At 35.6% G+C, this 27,838-nt stretch overlaps 2 protein-coding genes across 2 annotated transcripts in view; both read left to right on the top strand.

The window, feature by feature from the left end:
* Positions 1–14,160, top strand: part of LOC108671425 (DNA-binding protein D-ETS-6-like) — a 56,800-nt gene extending 42,640 nt beyond the window's left edge. Inside the window, exons 2-5 of the mRNA XM_047880544.1 lie at positions 677–778; positions 1,573–1,785; positions 12,227–12,467; positions 13,323–14,160. Of these exons, the coding sequence (XP_047736500.1) occupies positions 677–778; positions 1,573–1,785; positions 12,227–12,467; positions 13,323–14,034 (1,268 nt within the window). The 3' untranslated portion in view covers positions 14,035–14,160. The remainder of the gene's footprint in view (positions 1–676; positions 779–1,572; positions 1,786–12,226; positions 12,468–13,322) is intronic.
* Positions 14,161–22,278: 8,118 nt separating this feature from the next.
* On the top strand, positions 22,279–26,875 carry LOC108671424. Its single transcript, XM_018158972.2, has 7 exons — positions 22,279–22,286; positions 22,550–22,666; positions 23,892–23,997; positions 24,273–24,341; positions 24,917–24,988; positions 25,413–25,532; positions 26,106–26,875. The coding sequence occupies exons 1-7, from the start codon at positions 22,279–22,281 to the stop codon at positions 26,412–26,414; spliced, it is 801 nt and encodes a 266-aa protein (XP_018014461.1). The 3' UTR covers positions 26,415–26,875.
* Positions 26,876–27,838: the final 963 nt, after the last annotated feature.

Genomic DNA, 27,838 nt, shown 5'->3' with positions numbered 1-27,838 from the left:
AGTGTTTATCAGGTGATGCTTTGGTTCAAATAAAGAGTAGGATAATGATGTCGATGCTAGGAAAAATCATTATTGTAATATATAAATGAATATTCAACATGGATGCCAGAAGAATTTACTTGTGTTTCAAAGTAAAGTAGTATACACTATGCATATCGAAATTGTAAGTACATGTAATATTATGAGAGAGAACAGTCAAAGATTTTAAAAAATCGCAGTTGAATTTGGTGGGATTTTACTATTATTGTAAAACCTCCTGTACTTGATTTATCCAAATTTTTCGTTGTTAATTATATTACAATTTTTGTAACGTTTAATAGATTTATGCTATTACTGGTAACCATTGCTTTCAAAAACATTCTCTGAGAAGAAGCAGAATTTCTAATTTAACGTTTTGATGTTATGTTTGCTTTTTGCATGCGAGAAAAACAGGCCCATGGAATACGAGTGAGCTTCTGATGGCCAAAATTTAACTAATTGATAATTGTTGGGTTTGTAAAACGTATCAAAATTCATGATGATGATCTTGGACACGACTCGGTCACAATGAAATAAAAAATCAATTTTTTGGAAGAAGATCTCTAGGTGAAAAATGGTATTGGATTTCGTGAAACTTTCAAATATCAATCATGAAATATTTTAAAGCTCGAGGAACTGAGACGTAAACATATTGCAGATCCGCGCCTATGGAGCAGCAGCGATCTTGCCCAGTGGGCAGAGTGGATGCGCCGGGAGTTCCGCATCCGGCGCCTCGAAGTCTCTGCGCTCCCAGAAACTGGTTGGTTATTCTTCACGAAAGTTTAGTACGATTCATTAATGTATTGGTAATTGGTATACTCTCTAAGGTTCAAAAAGATTTCTAAAGTTCCAAGACGTTTGAGTGAATAGCAAGTGAGAGTTAAATTACTTTGTCAAAACAAATTGACTTGTATATGTATTGATTGGGGTTGGTACATTACAGTTATTTAGGTCTGAGTGTTTCGGACGATGATTTTGTACAGTTCATATTAATTAATTAAGCCCAAATGCCACTGATAATTGATCGATGGATGTGTGGAACGGCATCATGACACGGTTTTATTTTATTGTTTGTCCAAATAATTCTTCTCGTTCTGAATCAAATATTCATGCTCTCACTTTTCCATCTTGACTAGAGGACCAACTTTAGGCTTCAATTTATTCACTTCCATACCATCATTTCGTCAGAATTTGTGCAGTTTGACCAAAAACATTCTCCTCACTTGATTATCACGTCATTAATTTTATTTGTTCATTTCTTCACTCCTAACAAAATTACATTCCATATAAAATATGCCTTCATCCATATCAAGAATGCATTTTTAATTTTCTATGTTCATTTCATCAATCTTTCCCAATAAAGTTACATTCCACATAAAAACTGCCTTCATATGCCTTCCTAGGCTTGTGCTGTACAAACAATGTGTGCATTGCTTCTTCCATATCAAAAATTTTTTCTAATTTTTTTTGTTCATTTCATCACTCTCTCCTAACAAACTAACACTCCATATAAAAAAATACCTCCATCTCGTCTACCACACGTACGTCTGGCAGGCTCGGCTTTATGTAGCCTCAGCGTCCGCCGCATCAGACGGCTGGTGGGCGGGGGGCGGACAGGACGCCTCGTCACCAAGTATCTCGAGTGCCAACTGCAGGCGTTCGGTGCCACGCTGCCGCGACCCAATGATGACACTCCATCGTCTACTAGCAGAGATGATCAGGATGATGACGAGGAAGATGGTGACGACGACGTCGATGATGACGACCGTGAGTAGCTTATTGCTTCACTCAGAGATAATGAACTTTATGCTGATGGCAATTAACTTTCTGCCGTTGTGTGGCTCGTCCTGACCCAGTTTGGCGTATCGGTGTGCAGAAAGTGTGTCGATATTGATAAAAAATATCATATGCATTGCTGAATTTTTGTTGATCATTAGGTGGTAAAGTGGACATTTATGTAATAATTATGCCCGCTTGATTACTTGATAATTTTTACCAACGTACGTGTTTTTTTTAGACGAAACTTCATAAATTATGAGCTCCCACATTAAAAAAATAAAAAACTTTAAAACTAAACCATTTTCATTAAATTTAGGACAAACCCTTAGGAAGCCCCATAACAGTATTAATATCTTCAAACAAGTTTGATGTTGGTTAAGTGAAATGCCTTTGAAAAAGCAGCACCAAAGCACAAAAGCTGTTCATTGTTCAACACGCTCATCCCGGCACGTCGAAGCAAAATCGCGCAAATAATTTATCTTATTGCTTTTGATAGTTCAAATTTACAAAATTTAAAATAACGGTAGTCAGATTCAAACGTTAAACTTAGACGAGAAATATATCGAAAGACTATTTTGGACGAATACGTCAATTTACAAGTTTGGAAATTAACAAGCTGCTGAAAATGTTTTCATGAAGTCCCAAAATCGATACAATCAATAAGTTTGTAGAAAAAAAAAACAACAGTAACAGAAAAACAAAAAAGAACGTAACAAACAAGCAGAAATGTTGTTTTGAGAGCGACAGCCCCAATACACCTGCGGGGGTCAAACTCTTTATGATGTTTTGATATATTATACTTGGAGTTTCAAAATTCGAAGTGGTTGAAGTCAGTTCAAAATGTCAAATCCAAAAGAATTTTGCAAAATATAACTTATATTGCGGCTTTATACTGGCTTCAAATCTCTACAGAAATCACAAAGATGAGTTAATTTTTGTTTCTGTCAGCATTTAATTTTAATTCCGACAAATGTATATGATATTTTGGTTCTAATATTTTCTGCAATTTCTGTTAATTAGCGTGTTAGGAATGAGGCTATCTATTTTGAAGTCACTTGTTCTACTTCGTTTTCAGGCTGAAGTACAACTCAATTGAGATTCTAGCACGGATAATTGTAATCAGTTAATTGTCAGCTGATCCATTCCGGATCAGATCTGGAGAAGTTAAATAACTTCTGGAAACTGCATTGACATTGAAGCTCAAATCTTGTGTTAAATGTATTCATATTTATACGTATAGGGCGAAGCATGTGACCAATAAATTTGCAGAAAAAGTAGGTATAATCATTTATAGAAATAATAATTTTTTTTTCATGCAATAATTAATGAAGAGTTTAAAAATGAGCAGTCAGTTTGATTAAAAGAGTTCTGACGTGTGAAAAGCAAGCGATTGAACAAGAAACTAAATTAATTCAACGTAGTGATTTGAATTTTCGACCGGTGATTGCTTCAGCAACTGTTGTTAGTTAGCAACAGTTGCTATAACGCCTAAACTCGAGAATTTACTTTTATAAATTGGGGTCTGTATACAATCCTGCAGGATACAAAAGTTAAACTATATTGCATCTAATAATGGTTCTTGCGCAATTTATTACTTCGGTATTTACACTCACTGACCCATGCAGTCAGAACGATGATAAGAAAACCTAAGGTGTCCCAAATACTTAGCTCTGACAGTGTCCGGTACAAATACTATAGCTCTGACAGTGTCCGGTACAAATACATTAGCTATCACTGTGTCTGATGCGAAAACTCAAAACCAGATCCGGTAGTTAGCACGTACCCTCCGTACAAAAATATATATGACGCTGAAAATAAATGATTTGATTATCGGTTGAAACGATTCGTTAATCATGTGTGATCGAGGAACTATATATTGATTAAACACGAGCGTTTTACAACGCTCGTTTTTTTTGTCAGTCAATTTAACGTTTTTCCCATAAAAGCAATCATAAATTACTGTTGAACGTGAATTTGTTTGCTTATTTTTAACAGTATTTAACCGTGGAAGTTTGGACTAAAAACACCTGCGAAGCGGAGTAGGAAAATTATGCTGGCAGAACACCTGTTGGGAAATTGGCGAGATCTGATAAAATTTTATCTATATTTTCAAATCATTTTAAAAATAGGATTTGTCTAATAAATGGATTCCACAAAAAGGTAGAATACAGCAGAAGCAAGTATAAAAATAAAATATATAAATAAGAAATCCGAGCATGGATTTTAGAGAACTTCTGCGACCTGAGAACTTTCGGACGCGAGTTTGATCCAAGACGAGCTCATCGATGGGCAGAGCGATGGCAGTCGGTGATGCACGATGCTCGTTAATCAGGTCGTGAGACTTGAGAGCTCGGCCTCAATTTAAGGCCTCTGAGCAGTGAGTAAAATCACTCACGAGCGTTTAAGATAAGGCGAGAATCAATTTCGGAAGGAGGTTGAGGGGGCGGCAGCCGCTAAGTCCTGCCGCCTCCTTATTGATGGCCTGATTTAGGGAGCAGTGAGAGGCAACTTGAAGTGAGGGAGGGAATTGGAAAACCATTTTAGGGAGCATGTGTTTGAGAGTCATTAAAATGACCTTAGATGAGCTCAAATAAGAATGTAATGGGCTTGGATTAAATGTCATACAATGACGATCAGCAAACGTTGAACTTTAACTTCCATTGTGTTGTGCACGGGTAATGTAAATCTTGCAATTAACAACACTGTACGGAGTATTTTCAGTGATGCTTTGAACAACATAAATTGTCGAGATTTGATTATTTAAAACTTGTCTTTAACACATTTATTTGGTTCTATGTTAGTAAACAGTAATAATTTTCAGTTTTAATTTTTTCGAATCCGTTACATCACCCACCGAGAGAACCTAGCCACCACTAGCAATTGATAAATTGAATGCTTAAAAAAATATTCGAGGAATTGCTCGACATTTTCTGAAAATATTTGAACAAAACATGTGTATAGTGCGATTTCTAAGGTGTACTCGCAAAATGTAAAAAATTTAACGATTGCAAACTAGTTTTTTAACAAAGCTGTAACGTCTAACGTAGGCATTCGATGATATTCTTAAAATTATATCTACATGCGTTTAAAGGCATACGAAACAATGGAAGAAGAGCTGCAATATACGAGGGAAGGGGGGTAGCGAGCGAGGGCTCAAGGTGCCAAAGTTCGAATGAGGGTCTGAGAAGCTGTTTATCGTTTAATGGCTTATGATGGTTATCTCCGGCTCCAGCTCCCCTCACTCCTCGTCTCCCCTCCCTTGCCCTTATTTCTTGTTCCGCTTCAAGATCTTTCGATGCCGCTCGTTTAATTTATTTCGCAAAAGCTTATGTTGGTTAAGCTTTTAGCTATCGTGTATTCAATATGTTATCAATAAATATGTGTGAATAATAAAACATTTATGTCATAGATTTTCATTTCTTCGTAGATAGATGTAATTATTTTAAAATATATCTAATTATTCATTCGGAATATCCATGGAATACAATAATGATTTATGAGAAATAATTTGCTATTTAACTGATTAAGCATCAAAGACACCTTGATTAAGACTCCTTCAATTTATGATCTGATGAGCACAATGTATTGAGTTTTTCAGTAATGGGGCTTCAAACTTTGGTCGAGTATATTAGACATATTTTAAGTATTCATTGAATTCATTAGACATATTTTAAGTATTCATTGAATACTTAAAATATGTCTACCTCTCTAAAAAGTCGTCATTTTCAATTCATTATATTTTCCAAACGGATTTTTCATTCCTCGTCGTTTGTTCCAAGTAAAAACATCAATAACCTGGAAAAAACATCAATAACTTGGAAAAAACATCAATAACTCCAAATAAAACATCAACAAATTTTATTGAGCTGATTTTCACGGCTTGATGGTGTCATGGCGACGACTCGTGGTGCAAGATTCAATGAAACCTTCTTCCCTGAGAGCCTCGAGCTAACTCGAGTTCATTTAGAATGCAGGCCGAGGCTTGGTAGCAGCAGATACCATCAGCTTATTGTCTTACGTCTGGGAAACAATCGTAAGCGAATTTCCGAACATCAGATAACCTTTGCTGGGGTAGATTTCACGCCACTGCTGTCCCGAAGACCTATTGAAATGTAGCAAGTCTGGTAATTGTTTCGCCTTGTTCATTGAGCTCCCTCGAGACAAGGCAGGCAAGACGTTTAAAAAAATTTCCTTTGTTTCACAGGGAAGCTTGCGATGCGAATTGAATTTATTGAGGTAATCTAAACGGAATAAAATTAATTATTACTTTAAATCAAATTAAAAACTAAACTAATTTGTTGAGAATTAATTCTCACACTTTCAAAACCATTCATGAAAATTTTATTTATTAATTTACCTATTGCTAAAAGCTAAATAAGAAATGGTTGTCATGTATTTAGGAGAAACAAGATTCGCACAGACTCGGTACACTTTATTGGGAAGTGTGGGGCTCAGAGTTTCATTAGGTCCGTGCACTCAATCAAGAAAGAATGCTGCTTGGCTTACTTGGAACTTTCCTCGTATCCTTCCAGTGACAAGAGGCTGTGATGATTTCTGGGCTACTGGTTCTTGATTTTCATGAAATTTTTTCTTTCTGAGTGGCTTAAGTTTATAATATATTATCCCATTACTATGAGAAATAATATTTCAAAGCAAGGATTAAATTAGTGCTTGTTAGTTTATCAATTCAATTGAGTTTTTTTTATTTGACAGCATAACTTTTCACTGCAACATGAATGAAAGTAGAAAGTAGAAATTTGTACCAGTAGAAGATAAAAAATTTGATGACTTTAGAAAAAATTCAACTTGGTGAAATGCTTTTAAGCTGAAGTTGGCTATTGAAATTACAAAACATTATGGATCATTTATATTTCGTTTTGCGCAAATTTATCAAGGAATCCCGTTTCTTCACATGCGCTAATTTACTGATACTTTTAGCGGCCACAAAAGAATATAATATTTACCGTAAGCGAGGAAGTTGGTCGATGAACACAGTTCATATAGAAGCCACTTTTACCTTCACTGCAAACTTACTACGAAAGTTGGCGGTCGCCGGCCTACTTCTTAAGCCACGAGTCTTCGCTTTTCAGGAGTAACTCATGTCATTGCAAAGCCAATAAAAATGGCTTCCACCCTGGCCGGGGGGAAGTCGGTGGTGGAAAAGGGGGAGCAAAGTCTTGTTGATCCCCAGCCAGGACCTTCCCAGCAGGTGGCACATCTCCAAGTCTGATGAGATCGGCTCCTGGGGCTCCCAGGATACGCGATCCTGCCATTCTTCCTGCAACACTGACGATTTTCGGTCTTTCCTTAACGCCCCTAATGATGGATCGGTCTCTTCCTTGCGCTCCTGGATATTCCGTGACTTCATTGCGCGCTGAACTCTTGCGAACTCAAGACTGTACTTTCGGATATTGTTCTAGCTCACGAAAACTGCACTAACTAACTTGTTAAACTAACACAATAACGAAAACACCAACTAACTTTTGAAAACATATAAAGATCGTACAAGTTCTCCTTGTTGAATTATTCTTCCGTTACAGTCTGCAGATGCAATAATTGGACTAGAATATGATTTTTTATGCGTTCTTTAATCTCCGAGTGATTACGGTTACTGTTTTATCTGAATATTATGCCTGATTCAAACCAGTCGACCAATAAATGTCTTTTGTTGATGAAGTAATTCGCACATTCTAAATCTACTGTTTATTTGATCCATAACCTCGAAATTGATTTTTTTAATTGGAATTTTGTCAAGTGTTGAATTTAATTTTCGGCTGCTGATTATCCACACCTCATTTAATTAAATCATGCGATGCAAAACGAATCGTTACATTGATTAAGGCTTTTGTCGAATTCATAAATATTTGTTTTTAACCATCAATCGGCTATTAAGCGTCCGACTAACCACTAATGATCCATTTTCCGCATTGAAACAGTTATATAATCATTAGTTAAGGGAACATTCACTCTCCAATTAAAAATTACCCGCTTGCTATCGATGGCCATTCGACGGCCGACTGTCGGCCGGCGTAGGTTCTCGTCTAGCAGGCAGTTGCGCGACGCCGACTAACCACTAATGATCTATTTTCCGCATTGAAACAGTCATATAATCATTAGTTAAGGGAACATTCGCTCGTCCATTAAAAATTACCCGCTTGCTATAGCTGGCCATTCGACGGCCGACTGCCAGCCGGCGTAGGTTCTCGTCTAGCAGGCAGCTGCGCGACGCCGACCGGCGCTGCAATAAGGCCTGGATGCTCTGATCCGGCGGTGACGCGCCAGATTTCGCCCGGATTTCCAACACTTACCAATATGCTCAATTTATGCTGGCCTTTATCTGGTGAAGTCGCCAAGTCGGTTGACCTCACGGGAGGCACGACTACATTAAGGACGAAGGACAAGCCAGGAGGCCTTCTAGAGCTTCTGTTTTGAAGACATATTCTACTTCGTAACAAATTAAAATCTATTGCATAACTTTCAGTTATGATATGCAATACATTAATTCATTTATGCGATACATTAATTACATATACATATCACAATGTCAGATTCCATAAAAAAATGAACCGTGGACTAACTTAATTTTTTTTATTAACTTTACTTTCTTAACTAACTTAATTTCGTGAATTATATTTGACTTAAGGGAAATTTGTATAAGTAATACATAGCGACGAAAAAAATTTAAAATAAACAAAGGTAAAAAAATGAATCTTACTCTAAATTTTATCGAATTCCAAGGCCTTTTTTTAACAGCATTATGAAGAAGAGTCAAAAATGGTACGGTAATCATATTTTTTAACAGAAGTAATGCATTTAGCAACGCTCCTTGGATCACAAGTAAATATCCTCAAAAATCCTTAAATACACGGGATTAGCGGAATATATCGATACCTTCAGAGATACCTCACCAATTCCCCGAGTCACGCGATCCCTCCCAGGAAGCGAAGTGCAGCAGGCCCCGCCTCGCGGTCCTCCCGCGCGGACGCGAAATTTTCACCACCTCCGTCCGGCTCATTGCGCTCACTGCGACGTCGGCTACTTGAAGCCTGCGGAGCACCTGCGATAAACAGAAAATTTCATATCCCGTTTGAATATAATTTGTTATTTCTGTCCTAAACACGAATATTCCTAGAAAAAAAAAACGACTCAATTTTTGATTCATTTCAAAAGACAGTGTGTCGTCGTGTTATTGAAGATATGCCGAACAAGCTTTTTGAAATGTGAATTGGTTATTTGAAATTGGTATTTTTATTATTAGGATCTTTGTCAAATAATTACAGTTACCCTGATCGTCAAGTATCCTATATGCTGCATTATATCCTTACAATTGTACGTCTGTGTTTGTACATATTTCCCGAAATCGGACATGAATTTTTTGCAGTGAAAACACCAATTATTGCTTGAAATGTTAGTCTGATCACCTTACGGGATTATCAAACATTTAATTAGTTTATAAAATTTAAAATGTAAGTTTTGTTTAATGGCATGTCAAGTAGGATGATGAATGTAAACCGTATTGAATATTAACCTCGAATGAATGTGTTCTGGAATTCCATAGACTACCATCAGTATGAAACAGAGATGATTTTTGGCTTGAAAAATATTTTCACATGGCATGTCTTTTCTATTTCTCCCGTAATTTCCAGGCTTGATATGAAGTGATTATATGTTAGTTGAGTGAAGAATTATGAGCGTGAATCGAAGATTTAGTGACTCGCATTACGCAATTTGCTATGAGTCCAATATGATTTTCACTTACGTGGTCGCTGTAAAATTGATTAGGAAAATTCATAGGCACTAACTTGGAATTATTGATGGCATGTAAAATCGCGGCAGTTACCTTAGCGCTTTGATTGCGTGTTCGGAAGAAATTTAATCGATTCCAAATGATGTGAATCCTAAAGGAAATAAGCACAGTGTACATCACTATTAACTGATTACGATGCATATAGCTGTGATGTTTTAAAGTCAACGAAGAGAACCAAATGAAATAAATTTTCCGTGTATAAAATTGAAATAAAAGCAATGTATCAAGTTGTGATGCACAAAACTCAATGAAGTAACGTTCACGGTCATATTATCTAGTAGAAACAGTAGAAGTACTACATATTTACGCCGGTAAACCCACCCACGAGCGTGGCGGCGGCGGCGGGTCTCGGGTGGGCGGTGGGCGGTGGTGGAAGTGGGCAGTGGGCTGTGTGTGGCAGCAATCAGTGGGCTGTGGGCTCGGCAATCTGGAGAAAAGCCCACCACTTGGCCTCCGTGATGCCCGTGTGGGCTGCTAACTCTTTTCTGAACTTCGCACACACCGGTGAGATGTGCGATTGTTTGCATGTTCATTTTTACGGTGCGTAGTTTTTTGTCAATTTCGTTTGAACATTTATTTTTAGCGCATTTTCTCATTTATGGAAAAAATGCACTATTGTGCTCGCCATAACCGTCTGCCCGTCCGTCCGTCTGTTTGTCCGTCTGTCCGTCCGTCCGTCTGTCCGTCTGTCTGTCCGTCCGTGACTTCAAGTTTTCGTCGACGAGAAAATGCGCTCTCTGTCACTGCAGTTAGTACTGATCTATTTTTTTAACGTTTGGTCGAGCAAATTACTGTTTCAATTCCATTTATGTAGATTTGTCACACAATAATCGAATTCGGCTTTAATAAATTTTAAATATAAGTTGATATTAATATTGATTAATAATGCTATACTGCTGGATGATTTCAGCATATTTGGAATAGCATGAAATTATTGTAATACATAGAAGAACAAAAAATGTTTTTTTTGCGTGATCCTTGTAAACCAAAAAATTACTCACGTGCATTTCTGATAAAGTTATTTACATTTTCATTCTAAATCATTAAAGGTTTCATGGTCTTGTTTATTGGCATGCAACCTTGCGCACACCGTAAAAACGGTTTTTTTACAATTCGCTTATAATATGAAAGTCTCAGGAATGGTCGAACATTTCCTCCAGTATTGACACACTTTCATGAAATCTTGCGCTTGAGTAGATTTGGTGAGTTTCGGATTCGTTCAATTGTCTTTGATACATTCGTTCGATTTCATTGTTCGATTAATTCAATTTAATTGATCGATTCTTCCGTTTTAATCGATTGATTCTCCCAATTTTATTGAGCGATTCATTAAATTTCGTTGATTAAAACCGAAATAGAAATTTTAATGTCAACTATATAGTTGACACCTAACTTGCGTGTAGAAGTGAATAAAAACTACATAGTTCATATTTTAAGTGCGTGTTGAAGTACATAAAAACTATGCAGGTGATACTTTAATTGCGTGTAGCAGGACGTGAAAATTGTACTGTTGATATCCTAATTTCTTATTTCAGTACATTACAACAAAGAAGTTCCTATTTACATTAGGTGTAGCTATTCAGTTGGCATTCTAATTGTGTGTAATAGAACCTAAAAACTATACAGTTGATACTGCAAATGCATGATGTAACACATGAAAACAATGCAGTTGATACTTTAATTGCAGCAGTATATAAAAACTGTATTTCATAAACAAGATATTATTTCAAACGGAAATACATAAATTTTATTTCGTTTACCTTATCTTCATTAGGAACTTTTGATCTTGGTACTTCTGTGCGAGTGTCTGCAGTGAAAATACTGCCTGCTTGCGTATTCGGCGTATAAGATTAAAAGAAGTGCCGTGGACTTAGATAAGAATATTGCTTATTGATTTAGCCTTACTCGTTCATAAGGCTTGATAATTCGTTGATCGATAATCAAAAGGATTGCGTTTTTCATACAATATTACAAATTTGTAGCAATTACGATATTACAACAAATTATTTTGTAGATTATATTGTATTATATTATTTAGCCTTTTCATGAACTTACCTAAGAAGCGAAAATTTTAATGAATTATTGAGACACAAGTTCTTATGCTGATGCAACTAGTGCTCTCACTCAGGTTTTAGATAGCCAACAAACATAGTTGGCATATGTATGTAAGATAGCTAATTGGTCCACATCGGGGAACGCGGATTACTCGAATGACACTTAGTTAATATTTTCTAATCTTATGGTTATGAATTTTCCTGCTAGTACTTTTTATTAACTAATCCTCAGTGTTAAAACGGTGAATATTTTTTCCAGTAGATTCCAGCATCTCTTTTATGCGTAACAATAATAATTTTTTAACGAACGCATAACGTGGATTACGGCAAAGTTTATTACCACTAATTTTCTTTCTGTGTTCTTTTAGATTAAAAACAAACTGTTTTCTTCTCGATTATTTGAAAATTTTCATTCAACTGCGCTTAATTTCAAATGGTTGCTATGTAACTTTTCCTTTATATTCCAGACCTATATCAAGCTTCATTATTAGACTCCTCGCATCCATTTCCTTTTTCAAAATAATAATTACATATTTTCCCTAAGTTTTTTCATGATTTTTCATTGCAGTTGACCCATATGAAGTGTTGGGCCCACGGTCCAGCCGACTGTCAGCGCCGGGGTCTGGACAGATCCAGCTGTGGCAGTTCCTGCTGGAGCTGCTGGCGGACCCTAGCAACAGCGACATTATCACCTGGGAAGGAACTTCCGGCGAGTTCAAAATAATTGAACCCGAGGAAGTGGCCAAGAAATGGGGCGATCGCAAGAGTAAACCGAACATGAATTACGACAAGCTCTCCAGGGCTTTAAGGTATGAGATATACTTTTTATTGAGTGATTTTAGACCAATTTTTTTTTCTTTATGCATCGTTAGCTTCGAAGTATGGTTCACTTTGGCTAATATTGGTTAATTCAATACCGTCAGGGTACCCGCGTTCGGTTCTGTTGAAGTGATCGGAGAAAAGATTGATTATGCACTACGTATGCCATAAAGCATTTAATAGGTATAGGTAGGTATACACTCCCACTGTATCTTTATTTCTTTTAGACCACAGGGAAGCATTTAATTATAATTTGCTTCTGAATTTATATTCAATAATGTTTCAAATCAATAACTAGAAACTCTTTTTCATCGAGGCACGAAGTTAATCAACTATATTTAGATCTTCCCATTTTTTGTGGAATACATCAATATTAAATATTTCAGTTTCATTATTAAACTTTTCTTTCGCGGCTGGAGTGAAAAAATTAGTATTCCTTGTTCTGTTATAAATTCTCGGCACTTGAAGGTTTCACTCGCAGTCCCTGTTGTCAAAATTCAAATTAAATCTCACTTATTTTGAGGTTAATTTTGCGTCTCATGGATTGTCAAGTGGGACTCGACTGATAAGTATTTATTACTATCGTCTTCTGCATTGAAATTTTTATTTTACGAGAAATTGATGATTCAACATTCATGTTGCCTTCGAGGTGTTCGCGGTGATATTTTCGTACACCGATACCCATCCCAGTCAGAACTCTGAATTTCTCAGTGTCAATCAGACGAATGATTTAGAGCGTCGCATGTTTGAGCATAATATAATACAACGAGTTTCACCATTTCCGATGAAAAGCCGATTTGCAGAATAATATATAGCGTTGATGATAATGTATTGTTATTTTGCAGATATTATTACGACAAGAACATTATGACTAAAGTTCCTGGGAAGAGATATGCCTACAAGTTCGACTTCCGTGGCCTAGACCAAGTGCGCCAGCAACAGAGCATCGACAGCGCACGTTGCACGGATCACTTGGCCCTGCTAGCCCCTTACTCGCATTTGTTCGGCAGCCCCATAGTGGCACCAGCCCCAACTTCACCCATAGTCCCACCACACACCCAACCACCACCCTCGTATTGGGAAAGCATTTCTTCACAAGCTTCATACATCGCGAGCAGCATGGCTCAGCTTACGAGCTCGCCTGCTCAATCAGCCTCATCTAATGCGAGTCCACAGCACGGAGTTACCTCAATCGCGTCGTCTATACCGTCCACGACGAATTTTCTGTCTCCTCCACACATTCCAATCGATGCTGTGAGCAAACACTTTGCTATGACAAGCTCTCTTGCGATTCCTAGCGGGTCGTCATGTTTCACTAGTTTAGCATCCACAATAGCTACCTCCTCCCCATTGGCAACTTCTTCCCCTCAGATCACTCATTCCCCGGAGAAGTCTCCACGTTTGGAATTGGGGTTAGGAAGCGCTGCTTTCAGATCCCCACTGGCGTCTCCAGCCTCCATGGGGCTATTGGCGCCGTCTATTTCCCCTTCTTTCTACCCTCCGTCGACCTCTTCTTCGCCTGATAGGCATCAGGCCTCGCATTACCGGAGGACCTAGACGAAAGTCTCAACAAACAGCCAGGCTTCAGCTGAAAGCATTGTATTTAATTTTTCACTTATTGCATAATCTTGCAAATCAAGAAGCGTTCGTTATGTATTACCGACTCATTGAGGTAGGAAAAGAAATTAGTCATGAGAACGAGTTACCAAATTAGATATTCACATTAATCCATTACTAGGTTATAACCTAGCAATTTCTTTTAATGACCATGAAGTCTCTCTAAATTTCGTTCATAAATTTAACTTTTTATTTACTCTATTTCGTCCATGAATATAATTCATAGTCTTATTCCTGAGCGCATTAATTTCACACATTGACGCAATACTCTCATGAATACTTTAGTTATTCAGTACCATTCTGGTGTTGGATGATATGTCATAACTCTATGTTAAAATGACAGATTTTTAATACTCATGAACAAGTAGTTTGTAAATATTGTGAAATACTTTTTATAAATTTGTTTCTGCTTTTTGGCGATGGACCAGCATATCCTTAGCATTTTTTGTTAGTTTACACTGCGATGATGGATGTTCTGTAATTTTTTCACGTTGACTGGTCAAAATGTTCAAAAATAATGTTAGGGGTCATTTGGGAGTTCCAAATTCTTCTTATAGATAGAAACTTGTTGCATGTCAAAGCGATCGACACTCCTAGTAAATCGTGATTTTCTGCATATGGCGACTATGGTGGTTTGAAGGCTACCACGTAAAATTTTCAACAGGATAAACAGTTTAATGACAACAGCAAAAGCTTGTGCTTAGTAGCTTGATGCTCTATTCCATGCCGCTGAGTAGGATTTGAATGCACATTTCTTGGACTTAGTATTAGATGGCAGAATTTACTTGTTTATACACGTGAGATTGATGAGCAGAGAATTGGTTGAATTATATTATCAGGGTGTGTAACTTCTCTTCAGATGACGGTAGATTAAAAGGCAAGTTTCAGGAAGTAGTTTTTCTTCATTAACGACGTTTCGAATGCATTCGAAACGTCGTTATAAAGGAAGAAGCTACTTTCTTGTAGTGGCATTTCTTGTACTTGTATATGAAGCAAACCGTTCTGTGTCTGGTGTATGCGTAGTAGGATTCTTCCCAGCACGTAAATGCGAAAAAGTAACGTATATAGATATTAATTATTGAGAATTACTGTGATGAAGTTTATTCATACATAAGTGAAATAAAGTTTTGCTGAAATTAGACGACTAGCACTTTGAGTTTACGAATTTCGGGTAAACCAAAATGGAAGACGAGGAACGAAAACATGTCTGTACATAGTGATTGTGAAATGCACAAATTTCTAAATTTCGAGATTTATATTTCAAAGCTCCATCTGTCGAATTTTATCCTGAAAAATTTTCGCTGGAAAAGATGCAGCATGAAATTTAACATCGACTACGGTAAATATCATCGTAAAAGTTTACTGTACATTATCAGCTACAAAAAAATGTTGCCCACGTATTATTAGAACATTATTAAAGCATTAATCAATAATGTCTTATGGATTTCTTTGTGCGATTAACTGAAAATCTTTGAGAAATGGTCCGGTCAACGTAAATCCGGAAATTTTTTAGTTGGCTTTTTTATCCGGGGGAAATTAATGGGCCGAAATTGAAACTTTCCTCTACATTATTTTCATTAACAAGTAATAATGCTTTTGTACAAACATTCCTAGCCTACAGTTAGATTTGTTAATACTATTAAGTAGAAATTTTCAGTATTTAAGCAGTACTTTAATCTTAAGAGAGCATTCTTCAAGTTCCTAGCTAATACAGATGCTTAAAATGACACTTTAAGTCGTCAGGATTTTTTGGCTTAATTATTTTTTAGTTCGAACATTTTTCTTGCATATAAAAAAGAAATATAGCAAATAATTTCCATAAATTATCACAGTATATATAATTGCATATGTTATTATTGCAGTAACTTCAGTTTAGCGGAAACACTGGCTTAAATTTACGCTGAAGCTAAAGCTGCAGCCGTAAATGCACTGTCTCTCATTTATGAATATATCCAATGCAAGTAACAAGTTTAGGCTACCAGTGATTTATTTGAACTGAAAGAATTTATTCGCTTCATGCCCGAGTATTATGACTGCATAAGAACATATATTCAGCTAAACATTGTTGGATCTTTCCATAAGCGGGTGTAACTTGTGCCTGTGGGTTCTTCCAGTGCCAAATTCATTTTAGATTTCTGATATTAAATATTAACTGTCACGTTTCCATGACATGATGTGCTGGCTGAGCGGAAAAATTAAAATACCATAACAATGATACCATGGATCCGATTGGGACCAGTGACTTAACCTTAATGTTGCGACAGCATCGGTGCGAATTATCTAAGAAATATATCAGCTTTCCATTTATTTTTCTTACAATTTAGTTCAGTGTTAAGAGTGAATTCAATAATTCCACTCTTTCAGCTTCAGTTTGATCTCAATCGAGTGGAACTTGACGGTCATGTGCGATGCCACATCATGGATTATAAAACTCGATGAGTTGTGGGTCGTTGTAGCTGCCTGTTCCTTTACTTGCTTGCAAATTTAAATACTTAAGATATTTTTATAACTTTACATGAATAATGTCCTTTCAAGTTAACCCTGATCTCTATATTTTCGATACAAAATGTTTCTTAAAAGTAAAACTGTAATGATGAGATTTCCTGTACATATTAGCTTTGTTGATATTATTTTAATTACGTACATTGTTCATATTTACTGCATTGAAGCATAAACAAGCGTGTTATCCTATAGGCCACTTATTAAGATAAGTGAATGATTTTCAAACATCACTCAAAAACTTAATTGCTTGTTAGAAATATTTACAAATAATCTAAGTACAATTGAATATTCATATACAATTTGTCGGTTAGTTCCAGGAACGACATGCTGCCAACCAACTTAAACCATATTTAAATTGCTACCTTTAAGCAAATATAAGGATTTTTGCACTTGTTGAATCTGAGCTCACGAAAAGAAAACCACTGAAGACTGCCTCAATTTACTGCATGTGAAATATTTGCACATCATCTAATTGCACCAATCCAAAATGCAAAGGGAAAATATGTAAATGATAATTTAAATCCATATTTCATTGTTAAGACGAGCATTTACTTGCACAACACCCTCGATGAATGCTCCTTGAGGCAATAATGTCGTAAAACATGCACCTTAATGACCAGGTTAATGAAATTCACGGGCTGAAGATGACAAAATCGCAATCGCTATGTAAAATAATTCTATTGAGTATAAATTCTTCCGTCAGGCACTTGTAAAAGCTGCTGAATTCTCTTGAAAATAAGTTTTGCGGGATAATATAATGTCGCACTAGTACATATATTCGCGTGCTACTTATGCAACGTTACGATTTGCGTAGGATAAGATAATACTGATTGATTTCCATTCTATATTAGCAAACTTGTTTTTATTCCGAGTGCAGAATTAGTGGAATTATGGAAAACAAACAAATTTTATCTATTAATAATTTAAAATTAGACTTGTTGAATACTTGCTGGCAGTCTGACAGCCTGCATTTTTTTTTAATTTTCTGACCATATGTAAATAGTAGTGGTGTCATCAAATTTATTGTTTGTAAATTACAAATTGACTGTATTTGTAGATTCGAAATTTTATGCCGAGAACATAGTCTGTATATATTTCTTTATAGGTGCTTAAACTTGCGAAGAAATAGAGAAATCGTTTTTTGTTTCTATCCTGACATTTTTGAAGTTTTTGGTAAACATATTGAGTATTATTCAACATTGTACAGTTTTTTATTGCTAGGTTATTAGTGAACGAACGAAGCCAAGGAATTGCCACACAAGGCACACAAATTCCTCTTATAATTTAAAATTCAATAATCACTAATTTGAAGCCTTATGTCTTTTGATAGAAGGCAATTAACTGCATGACGAAACATTCTCTAATTTGCATTAATTTCAGGTGCGAAAAATATTTACAAACATTCGGTTCGATCAAACTGAATTCCTCGCTTAAGCTGTACCCCCACAATTCATTGGTCTTGTGTAATGGACTGGTTCATATCGTACACGCCTTATCCCTGTGCATGAATATTATTTAAACAAGGAATTTTCAGATTGACCTAAAAGTGCTCTAATATGCATTTAGTTAAGTAACTTTGCAATGCACAATCGAAAACATGTAAAATAAAATGATAACAGGAACTATGATTTAGGAGTATTAATAACAAGGTACAGCAGGCATACCTCATCTCCAGGAAAAGTTAGTCATGGATTATGTTCTGATGAAGTGTACTGATGAAAATAATTAGAAAATATTGTAATGATTTTTGCGATGATTGGTATGCGGCCAAGAAAAGGAAAAAGTATCAAGAAAATTTCGTGATTCCTTAGACGAGAGTGAAAGATAAGTCGACACAGGAACTTTATTGGTTCAGAAGTGGTTTCTGTAACAAGTGGAAATATGACAAGACATTAACTTCAATCGTTGTATAGGTATCAACTGCTGTTTGAATTACCTAATAAACGAGTAAACATGGGAACTATATAGACAATATTCAAACAAGGTTCTTACCGAATCATCGGAAAAACTGGGTTGCTCTGAGACGTTAGAAATTCGAGGTCGTGGTGCTATACTGCAACGTTACATAATCCAACTGAACGTGACAAGAACCATATCACCTTGCATTGGACATTAAGGGTCAAACCGATTTGCTTTCGAGATACCTCAACAAAAGAATTGATTTTTTAAATTTTGCGCTCCAACAAACAATGCATCGTGATAATATGTTATTCATCTAATTAATTTTCCTAGCTATACGAAACAGAAGTTTTAGTTCTAATGTTCCATTCTTTTGGCAACATTTATTTATTTTACAATATTCTCGGTGGGACCAATAATTGGACAAAAAACATTGCATAAAAAGAAAAATTAAGAGCACACATTTCACTTTGATCCGTACAATTACTCCGTCCACATACAACGGGTCGTCATTGAAGAGTTTGAATTGAAACCCTCACCGTCATCGATGATTCGCTCCTTTACAATGATAAAAAGTGATAAATGGTATGGTTCATCGATGATCCTCTACTGTATCAGTTAGATAAAAAAACTCTCATGGTTGAATGAGAATCTGCAGAAGTCATGTAATGCTGATAATTTTCTTAAATACAGGTTCAGTAAAGCAGGTTATAAACGCCGGTGCTATTCGATATGGATATTTCTTCGGATTTTACGGTACTTAATCAAATCGAATTATCAAGTGAGCATAAAATCAAGCAGGACCTTCGATGAAACTCTGAAGCTGCAAAAAATATAACTCAGTACTCACTGTAGTGAGTGACAGAGAGCGCATTTTCTCGTCAACGAAAACGTGAAGTCTCGGACGGACGGACGGACATGGCGAGCATAATAGTGCATTTTTTCCATAAATGAGAAAATGCATAAAAAAGACAGAACCGCCTCGACGTTAGATCAATTTTCGGTAGGAGCGCATGGTCAACGTGTGCAACAGTTTGCCGGACCCAGTTGTAATGGTATCAACAGTAAACGAATACAAACGTTGCGTTGACTTTATACAACTATCATGCCAGAATTCAATTCAATTTCTATGGCCATCATGCCTCATGTCTATTCGCCATCATGCAAGGATGTGTATTAAGAACCTTCAAACGTCACAATGTTTACTGGTCTACTTATATGATGAACTTGAGGGAGATTCTAAAAACATTAACTTGAGGGAGAGTCTAAAAAACTCTCTGATTTGCCACTTTGGGGCGTTCGCTCCTATTATTGTACGTGCGCTACAATTTTGGCCGCCGTGCTCCTAAATTCCATAGGTGGATGGTCATTAAGAAGGCATTTAGAATGGCACCATACACCCCGTGAAGTAAAGAAGAGTGGCGAGCAGGCCTCTACGAGGCCTCAATACTTTTCAAGTCAAGGCAGTATTTCCCTAAATTCATCTATAATAATTAGTGAAATGACTCTTAAATTTAAACATTAAATAATAATCTCTGATTTGGAATTTCATGGAAATTTAAGTTATCAATATGTATTAGATAATGCTCTTAATTTTAACATGGTTAACATAATTTTTTCTGATTTTCAAAGCAATCTATGTTTTGCGATGCCACGTAGATCCATTACTAAAAATAGTATCTCATTTCAAAGCAATAACCTCTTTACATTTATTGTGTCATGTTCAAAACAAACAAATGAACTTTTTGAACTATAAAAAGATGACGCTTGCCGGGCAAGCATTACAGAAGATATACCCTGCACAAGAGGTCATTTATAAACGCACAGGACTTCGTCCACAACGTTGCATTGAAAAGAAATCTAACTTGGATTGTCTGATTAGAGAGGAAACTAAAGTCTTGTGGTGTGATAACAAAACAAACCTATGTTTTAAACCTATGATAACAAATTCCTTGCTATCATAGGTTTGTGCATGCGCTTGAAATCTTGCACATGCCATGAAAGCTGGATTCTTTATTTTATTTCTGTGAGTGTAGTACTCATTGAATGGGCATTTCCCTTGATGCAAAGTTCATGCGGATGTAGAAAGTCAGTAAAAAGAGTAAATTAAAAAAATAACTATTCTATAAACGTGGCTGCATATGAACATGCAGGGCATATATGAACATGCATATGAACGTACCAGACTGCTACATAAGAGATTACAAATAAAATATAGCTTATAGTTCTATTTTATGTAACGTTAATTCTATTACTAATATTTTATAACGTTACTCGATGATTTACGTCATAAACCGGTCCTATTCGTTCCTTCTCGGCCTTGTGCTGCCATTGGTTGGACCGCTTGAAACGAGAAGCAACACGCATAAACATGTTCACACAGGCGATGAACAAATTCAATTTCAGATAAAATCTTCACACATTTTGAAACCACAATGCATATCCCAGGATTTAGTGGTAACTGCTGATATTTTTACAATTAAATTTCATGGCAAAAGCTAGGAGAAATATGCGATGTGAAATACTGAATGAATTTTTGGCGTTGTTCCAAGCGTGGTCACGAACCACGCGACGCGGACTGAGCGTTGAAGAGATAGATTCTCGGAACAGTGCGATGACGAAGCAGTGACGTTGCTGTAGCGGGGAACCGCCTTCGGGTTGACAGAAGGTGCAACACAGTTCCCAAGTGTCGTCACATCCTTCATTTGTCGTCATCATCTATCTACTCGGTACTTAATTCTCGCATAACTTCGTCATGCATAATAAGAATGTTCGCGATTTATTTAAGAGTTTATTTAGAGAGCTAAAGATTCAAATTGAAGACTAAAATATATAGTCCAGAAAAAAAACGTATACAACTCTCTTAGTCGTATACGTGTCAGTCTAGTATTGCATCAGATTTCGCCCAAGGTTTGCGTCTTGTCTAAAAACGATTTGAACCTAACTGTAAGGTCTTCTACATATTCAAACGTGGGATAGCAGTTTGAATTGAAAATAATCTCAAAACTCTTCTAATTCTGGAAGGCCATCAAATATATTTTCTAGATAGAAACACTCAAATACGGAATATTTTCGATTGAATAGTATCTAATTTATCATGGTTTTGAGTCATAAAAATGTTACGCATAAGTAGAATGTTGTTTATGGAGCGAAATGCCACAGTAGATTTTTTATATTCTTCTGAAATTTGGTAAAAATAATACTTAAATTTATGTCTCGAAACTTTACGCTGCTATCCTATGCTATCTTACGTATAATACGGAGACACAAAAAATTTTTAGATTGAAAGGAAAATTAGAATTGTCATTCTGGTTGATGTACAGAGAAGCGCTACCATAAAAAAATACATCCACATTAAATCATAATCATTCCACCGACATGTGGAACAGCCTCCCTGATAGCATCGTTGACGCTCCGAGTATGAACGCCTTCAAGAACAGACTNGAGTTATGTTGTATAGCAATAAAAATTTTCTATTCAAATGATTTCTAGATAATTTTTTTAAATGTCAAATGATTTTCACAACAAATTGCATCATGGCTTTCTTCAATTAAGTTCAATCCGCAACTTTCGTTCGAAATACAAGACACTTCAGGGACTCTTGATTATTTGTCATTTCAAAGCAAGTGAAATTAGTTTCGTGTCATTGAAGCTAGAGGCGACAAATACAAAAATTATTTATACAACATTCATTTTCAGTTACTATTTATTTTCCAAATGTATATTATGCATTTAAAGCAATTAATGAATTTACGAAGTGAAATTTAATGCTGCATGACGAACATGGACAGGTTGTCTGAAAGAATTCAATTTTAAGTAAATGGTTTTATTGCCTTCCTACCATGTATTAAGCAATATATATTGAATACTTTATGGTATCGCGATTCGAGGTAATGAATATGTCCAATTGGGAAAAAATTCAATGATTTTTGTTAATTTGGCATTCAATTTAATTTTTCTTAATTGGTATATTTAGAAGATTACAAGTCTATTTCCGAGTAATTGTGTCTTTTATCTGAGTTAAAATCATCAGAACTTAATATAATTTCCTCAGGTCATCTCGTTCCGACGTGTCGTGGCTAAACTCCCCGTCAGACCTGATGGAGCGTCTAGCTGTTCCTGAAGCATCTTGTCCTGTAGTCGTCAACACCACGGAGGCTTCTTGTAGCAGGTTAGTTAAATAAATTGTACTCAGTTTAATAAATTGATACGACTGTAAATTGCAGGAATTTGAATAAGTTTGGATAATTTATTAATAGATATTCGAACGTTGCATGGATCTACTAGCTAGATCTGGGTACCTTCAATTGTGGTGAATGTTCACCGCTCTTACATTTATGGAATGCTTATAATCGAATAATTCGAAGTTTATTATCTAGAATATTCATGGAAGAGAAATTAAAGGAATATAACTTTCGATTATTGAAATTAAATTTTTCTTAATGAAAAAAATGAAAGCGCATGGACAACTTTTTAATTAAAACTTGGTGTTATTAAGCGAGTGGACTAAGAATTAATATTTCACGCACGTCCCTTGCGCGAAAAATAGTATTTTTTATTCCAGGCTGAGACATTTCCATATATAAATTTACTCCTCGCATAGCGTTATCTATTTATTTCAATATCTGGCAGTCATAACATAACATAACATAACATAACATAACATAACATAACATAACATAACATAACATAACATAACATAACATAACATAACATAACATAACATTCAGTTTAATAAATTGATACGACTGTAAATTGCAGGAATTTGAATAAGTTTGGATAATTTATTTGGAACTATTCGAACATTGCACGGATCTACTAGCTAGCCATGAGTACCTTCAACCAACTGTGGTGAATGTTCACCGCGCTTACATCTATGGAATAATTTTAATCGAATATTTGGAAGTTTATTCTCTAGAATAATAATGGAAGAAAAATTAAGGGAATATAACTTTAGATTTATTGAAAAAAATTTCGTAATTAGTAAAAATAAAAGCGCATGGACAAGTTTTTATTTACAACTTAGTGTTTATAATGCGTGAACTACGAATTAATAGTGTACGCACGTCCCTTGCGCGAAAACTGTTATTTTTTTATTCCAGGCTTAGACATTTACATGTATAAATTTTACACCTCGCATAGCGCAAACTATTTATCTCAATTTCTGACAGTCATGTCACACAGCAGAACAAACAGTCGCCACAGTGAATAAGATTGGAATGATGCTATCGCCGCCTGCCGACTCAGAAAACAAACAAATTGTTAAAAGAAAGATAAGTTCAATCATTTCATTTTTAGGGGAATAATACATCGCCCGTTTAGCATATCTCTTGAAGGAGCTATTAAGCAAACTCCCATAATTTCCATTTTTAATTTACCCAATGTTTTTTTTACAGAAAGTATCAAGTGTTAAGATGTGAAGAAGCAAGCGAAAATGCCGGTGATCAGCCATGTGTTCTTTACGTAGTCACTGACAAAATTCAAAGCTCGGCTGAAAACTTGGTGAGTTCACCAAGTAATCTCGTATATGCTCATTTATCGTTTCCAATAAAGACTTTGCCTGCACGTTGAAAAATTTATAAATACGCTGGAATATTGTCGAAAGAAGCAATGTTGACTTTATGGTCATTTTGGACATGACTCACGCAAATTTGCTTTACTTGGAATAATTTCATAGAGTTTGTTTTACGTGTATGTTCAAATTTACGCATTTTTAATATATAATATTTGAAACAAGCAGTACATAGTATCATTATTTATTTGGTTCTTTCATGCAGTATGTCACCCATTGCCAAGTGGAGCAAATCGTGCTTGGCGTCAACAAGAGTGAAAATCCTTTTTTGAAGGTGAGTTTGTTACCGGAACATAACGACCAGAGCAGATTGAGCTATTCTTGCAGTACGAATTTATAGTTCTAATTCTATATTAGTGCCCTAAGTTTCGAGAATGGTGAAAAACATAAATAGGAAATTTGAACAAAAGCTTGAGTTAAATTTGTGAAACTTATATTTTCGGAACAAAATTGTTTTCCGGTCATTACCATTTTAGGAAGTTAATCAAAGGGAAAATTTTGTTGCATGGCGCTACCCATTAGTAAAGTTTTCGAAACTTATTCAAGCTCAAAAAGGGTTAAAAGAATAATTAGTATGCTTTCAAATGGAATAAATTGCATGTAAACATAACCATTTTATATGGTGATCTATGAAATAATATTAACTGTTGACAGTTAGTTTTATTATTTTTTTTTACTATACCATTCTCAAAGCGGTGCACAGCTGGAAATTGTTAGACTTCTTACTGAATGTATGATAAAATCCTTTACTCTTCTGTGGAAGCCCAATGGAATAATTCGGCTTTAGTATTTATAGATGTAAACGCTGTTTAAATTTATTGCACGACACATTTATTAATTTTTTTACAGCCGCATACCAAATTTGCGAATTTACCGTTACATGGCGACGTTCATCCTCGACAGCGATATCTTTCAATACACGTAAGTGGTTGATAGTAACTTTGGTATTTTGTATTGAATTTAGTATTGACGTTAATTTAGTATAGCTGATGTAACATAAGCTATAGCCCATCCTTCAACAATCTCCGAACATAGGTCGATATGTAAAAATCCAAGAATTTATCTATCATCTAAAGGGTTTACTCTGACACTTTTTGGCAGATGATTGCTAAAATATGACATGATTGATATTAAATATATAATTAATAAATTTAGCCTCCCGTTAAAGATTAAGTTGAAAAAAGATGTTAAATTTCGATACCTGGGCAGATTTCAAGCGGTTCTCCGATCTTTTTTGTCAGACGATTGCTTGAATGTGACATGATATTAAATATATGATTAATAAATTTAGCCTCCCGTTAAAGATTAAGTTAAATAAAAATATTACATTTCGATGCCTGGGCAGATTTCTAGCGGTTCTCCGATCTCGAGGGTGATTCCTCTTCTACTCTCTAGCGGATTGTTGCTTCTGACATATCAAGTTCTCGCAGAGCTTCATTTGGATACACGCAAAGAATCGTTGGCAGTGAGTACATGATACTATAAATGAACAATGTAGCCATTGAGTCAACAAAATAATGACACTACTTTCTGATAAAGAAATCATCTTATAAATTTTTCAGTATTTTAACACTAGCTGGTCAGATCCCAGTTACTCTTCACAAATGGCGAGGAGGTAACAAGTTATTAATAAGATTTAATAAAATAATAACTTAATATTATAAGTTATATTCCAATTAGATATACGACATTCCTCAGTGAAGGGAACATCTTTGCAGTTTAATCATCGACAAATCTCGCGTTGTTCGGCCAATCCTGCAATAAGTCTAATCCACATGAACACAAATGCTTATATAAGGGACATGGTTTTAAAGCCGTTTCGAAACGTAAAAAAAATCTGTGAAAAAGGCACTTCATACAAATTAAGCACAAAATAGAGAAAAATTGTGTTTTTTATGAATTAGGCAGGAAAAATTATATTTTAATTTGTGAAAATACCCATGTCAATGGATTGTTATAGCTTCTATGCTCTTCAGCCGTGGCTCAATTTTGTGGTAGAAATTCACGTCACGAAACTGACGATATATTTTTCCCCTAGCAGGCCCCTACCTTGCGGAGTTACTGGCGTCAGCTGGAGTCTTTATCGTCTTTGGGGTTCAAAAGAGTTGGATTGCTGACAGATATCGGTGACTATCCGATACATGCCTTCCAATTGCAAGAGAATGAATCATGTCATCAAAACAGGGAAATGAGCGGAAACGGAAGAAGAAGTGCAGCAATAAATGAATTAGAATATGGAGGACAAAGTAACGCTTTGAAAAAGGAGGTAGAAAAAAGTCGTATTGCTGTTCTTTACGTCTTTGCATCCAACCCAACCAACTCGAAAGGAAAGAAATTATTAGCCTGAAATCAATGTGAAATAGAAAACTTTGATAAAATGTGTAGGTATATGATTGTTCATTATTATTTTAGTATGTTTGGGCTTACGGAGTGCAAAGTTACCAATCAATTATTCTTTAAAACAATTTTCATTTTCGAACACAACAAGATTTATTTTTTCTTATGAGTTTTCACATAATAAGTCACCCCACATATGTACATCTTTTGTTTACTTCTAAATTTCGTACCGCCAAAAATTAAAACATAGAGTTGTGAATCTATCGTATATTTTGAACCACGAGTGACGATGGTCGAAATTTTTGAGCTTTTTCAAAATCGAAATGCACGGCAAAAAATAGGAAAAAAACATACAAATTTTTACTGATGAATATATAATTTATTTATAGTGTAATAGTAGTATAATATTTTTCGTCTGTTATCCACAGTAATATACTGGATGAATTAGGAATATACTGGATAACTCTGATAGTGAAGTCAATTGAATTTCCTTGATAATAAGAAACTTAAAGCTCCTAGCAGCCTAGCCGAGTGCTAAGCGATGAGCTAGCAGCTGAGGAACGATGTCGATATAGAGACGAGCCACGAATTCACGAACACCATCTTAATGTAAAGTGAAGCCCGTTACAGATTTATCAACCTGAAATCACAGTCGTAAGAGCCAGATTGAACTTCTTCTTCAACAGCACATCTAAAAGCCTTCAGTTGCAATCACAAATAAAGTTTGTTAAGAAAAGTATAGGCAAGAATTAAATGCTGGAGTTTCCATCCCTTGATGAATTGATGAGTGGCTTGCGCCCTATAGCAATGAAGTGGCCAAGCTCGACTCTCATTAAGGTGCTGCTGTCGATACAGAGCCAGAGACAGAGACTATTTAAGACGTTTTTAAAGAGAGACTACATAAAATATTTTTTCTTAGCTTATCAAATGAATAGTATTGCTTAAATCAGTAGAAAATGAATTAAACATGGGGACGAATTTCAAACTGAGTTACGCTGCTCAACATAGGAAACTAGACGAAATTAACGACCTGAGTAGCGACCTAGAATAAAAGATTTAATAGACAAACTAAAATAATAGATTTCGGGTGAAAACCAATAAAACAAATAAGAGCATGAGAGGTTTAAGAGACGATCTGATTTTTCATAGGTCATTCGGATAGATACCGGACCATGTCCTTTGTTCTATTTAAATCTGCTACAAGTTACCGGTTCCTAGGGTTACTCTTACTTGTACTGAATCTAATGCAGTCACATGAATGCACAAATGATACCAATATGACGTGGTATAACATTCTGATGCACACCAGAGGACAGCCTAAAACTAAATTCATTCAGATATAATGTTATCGTACATTCGAGTTACTAGCAAGGATTAAAAAATCAACAAGTGTTCATGAAAATGTTAATATCGTCATCGTTCCTCGTTTTAATG

Source organism: Hyalella azteca, unplaced genomic scaffold (genome assembly GCF_000764305.2).
Source record: "Hyalella azteca isolate HAZT.00-mixed unplaced genomic scaffold, Hazt_2.0.2 contig5545, whole genome shotgun sequence".
In the NCBI taxonomy this organism is placed as follows: domain Eukaryota; kingdom Metazoa; phylum Arthropoda; class Malacostraca; order Amphipoda; family Hyalellidae; genus Hyalella; species Hyalella azteca.
Note: the sequence above shows the minus strand (reverse complement) of the source record. Positions and strands in the feature narration are given on the sequence as shown.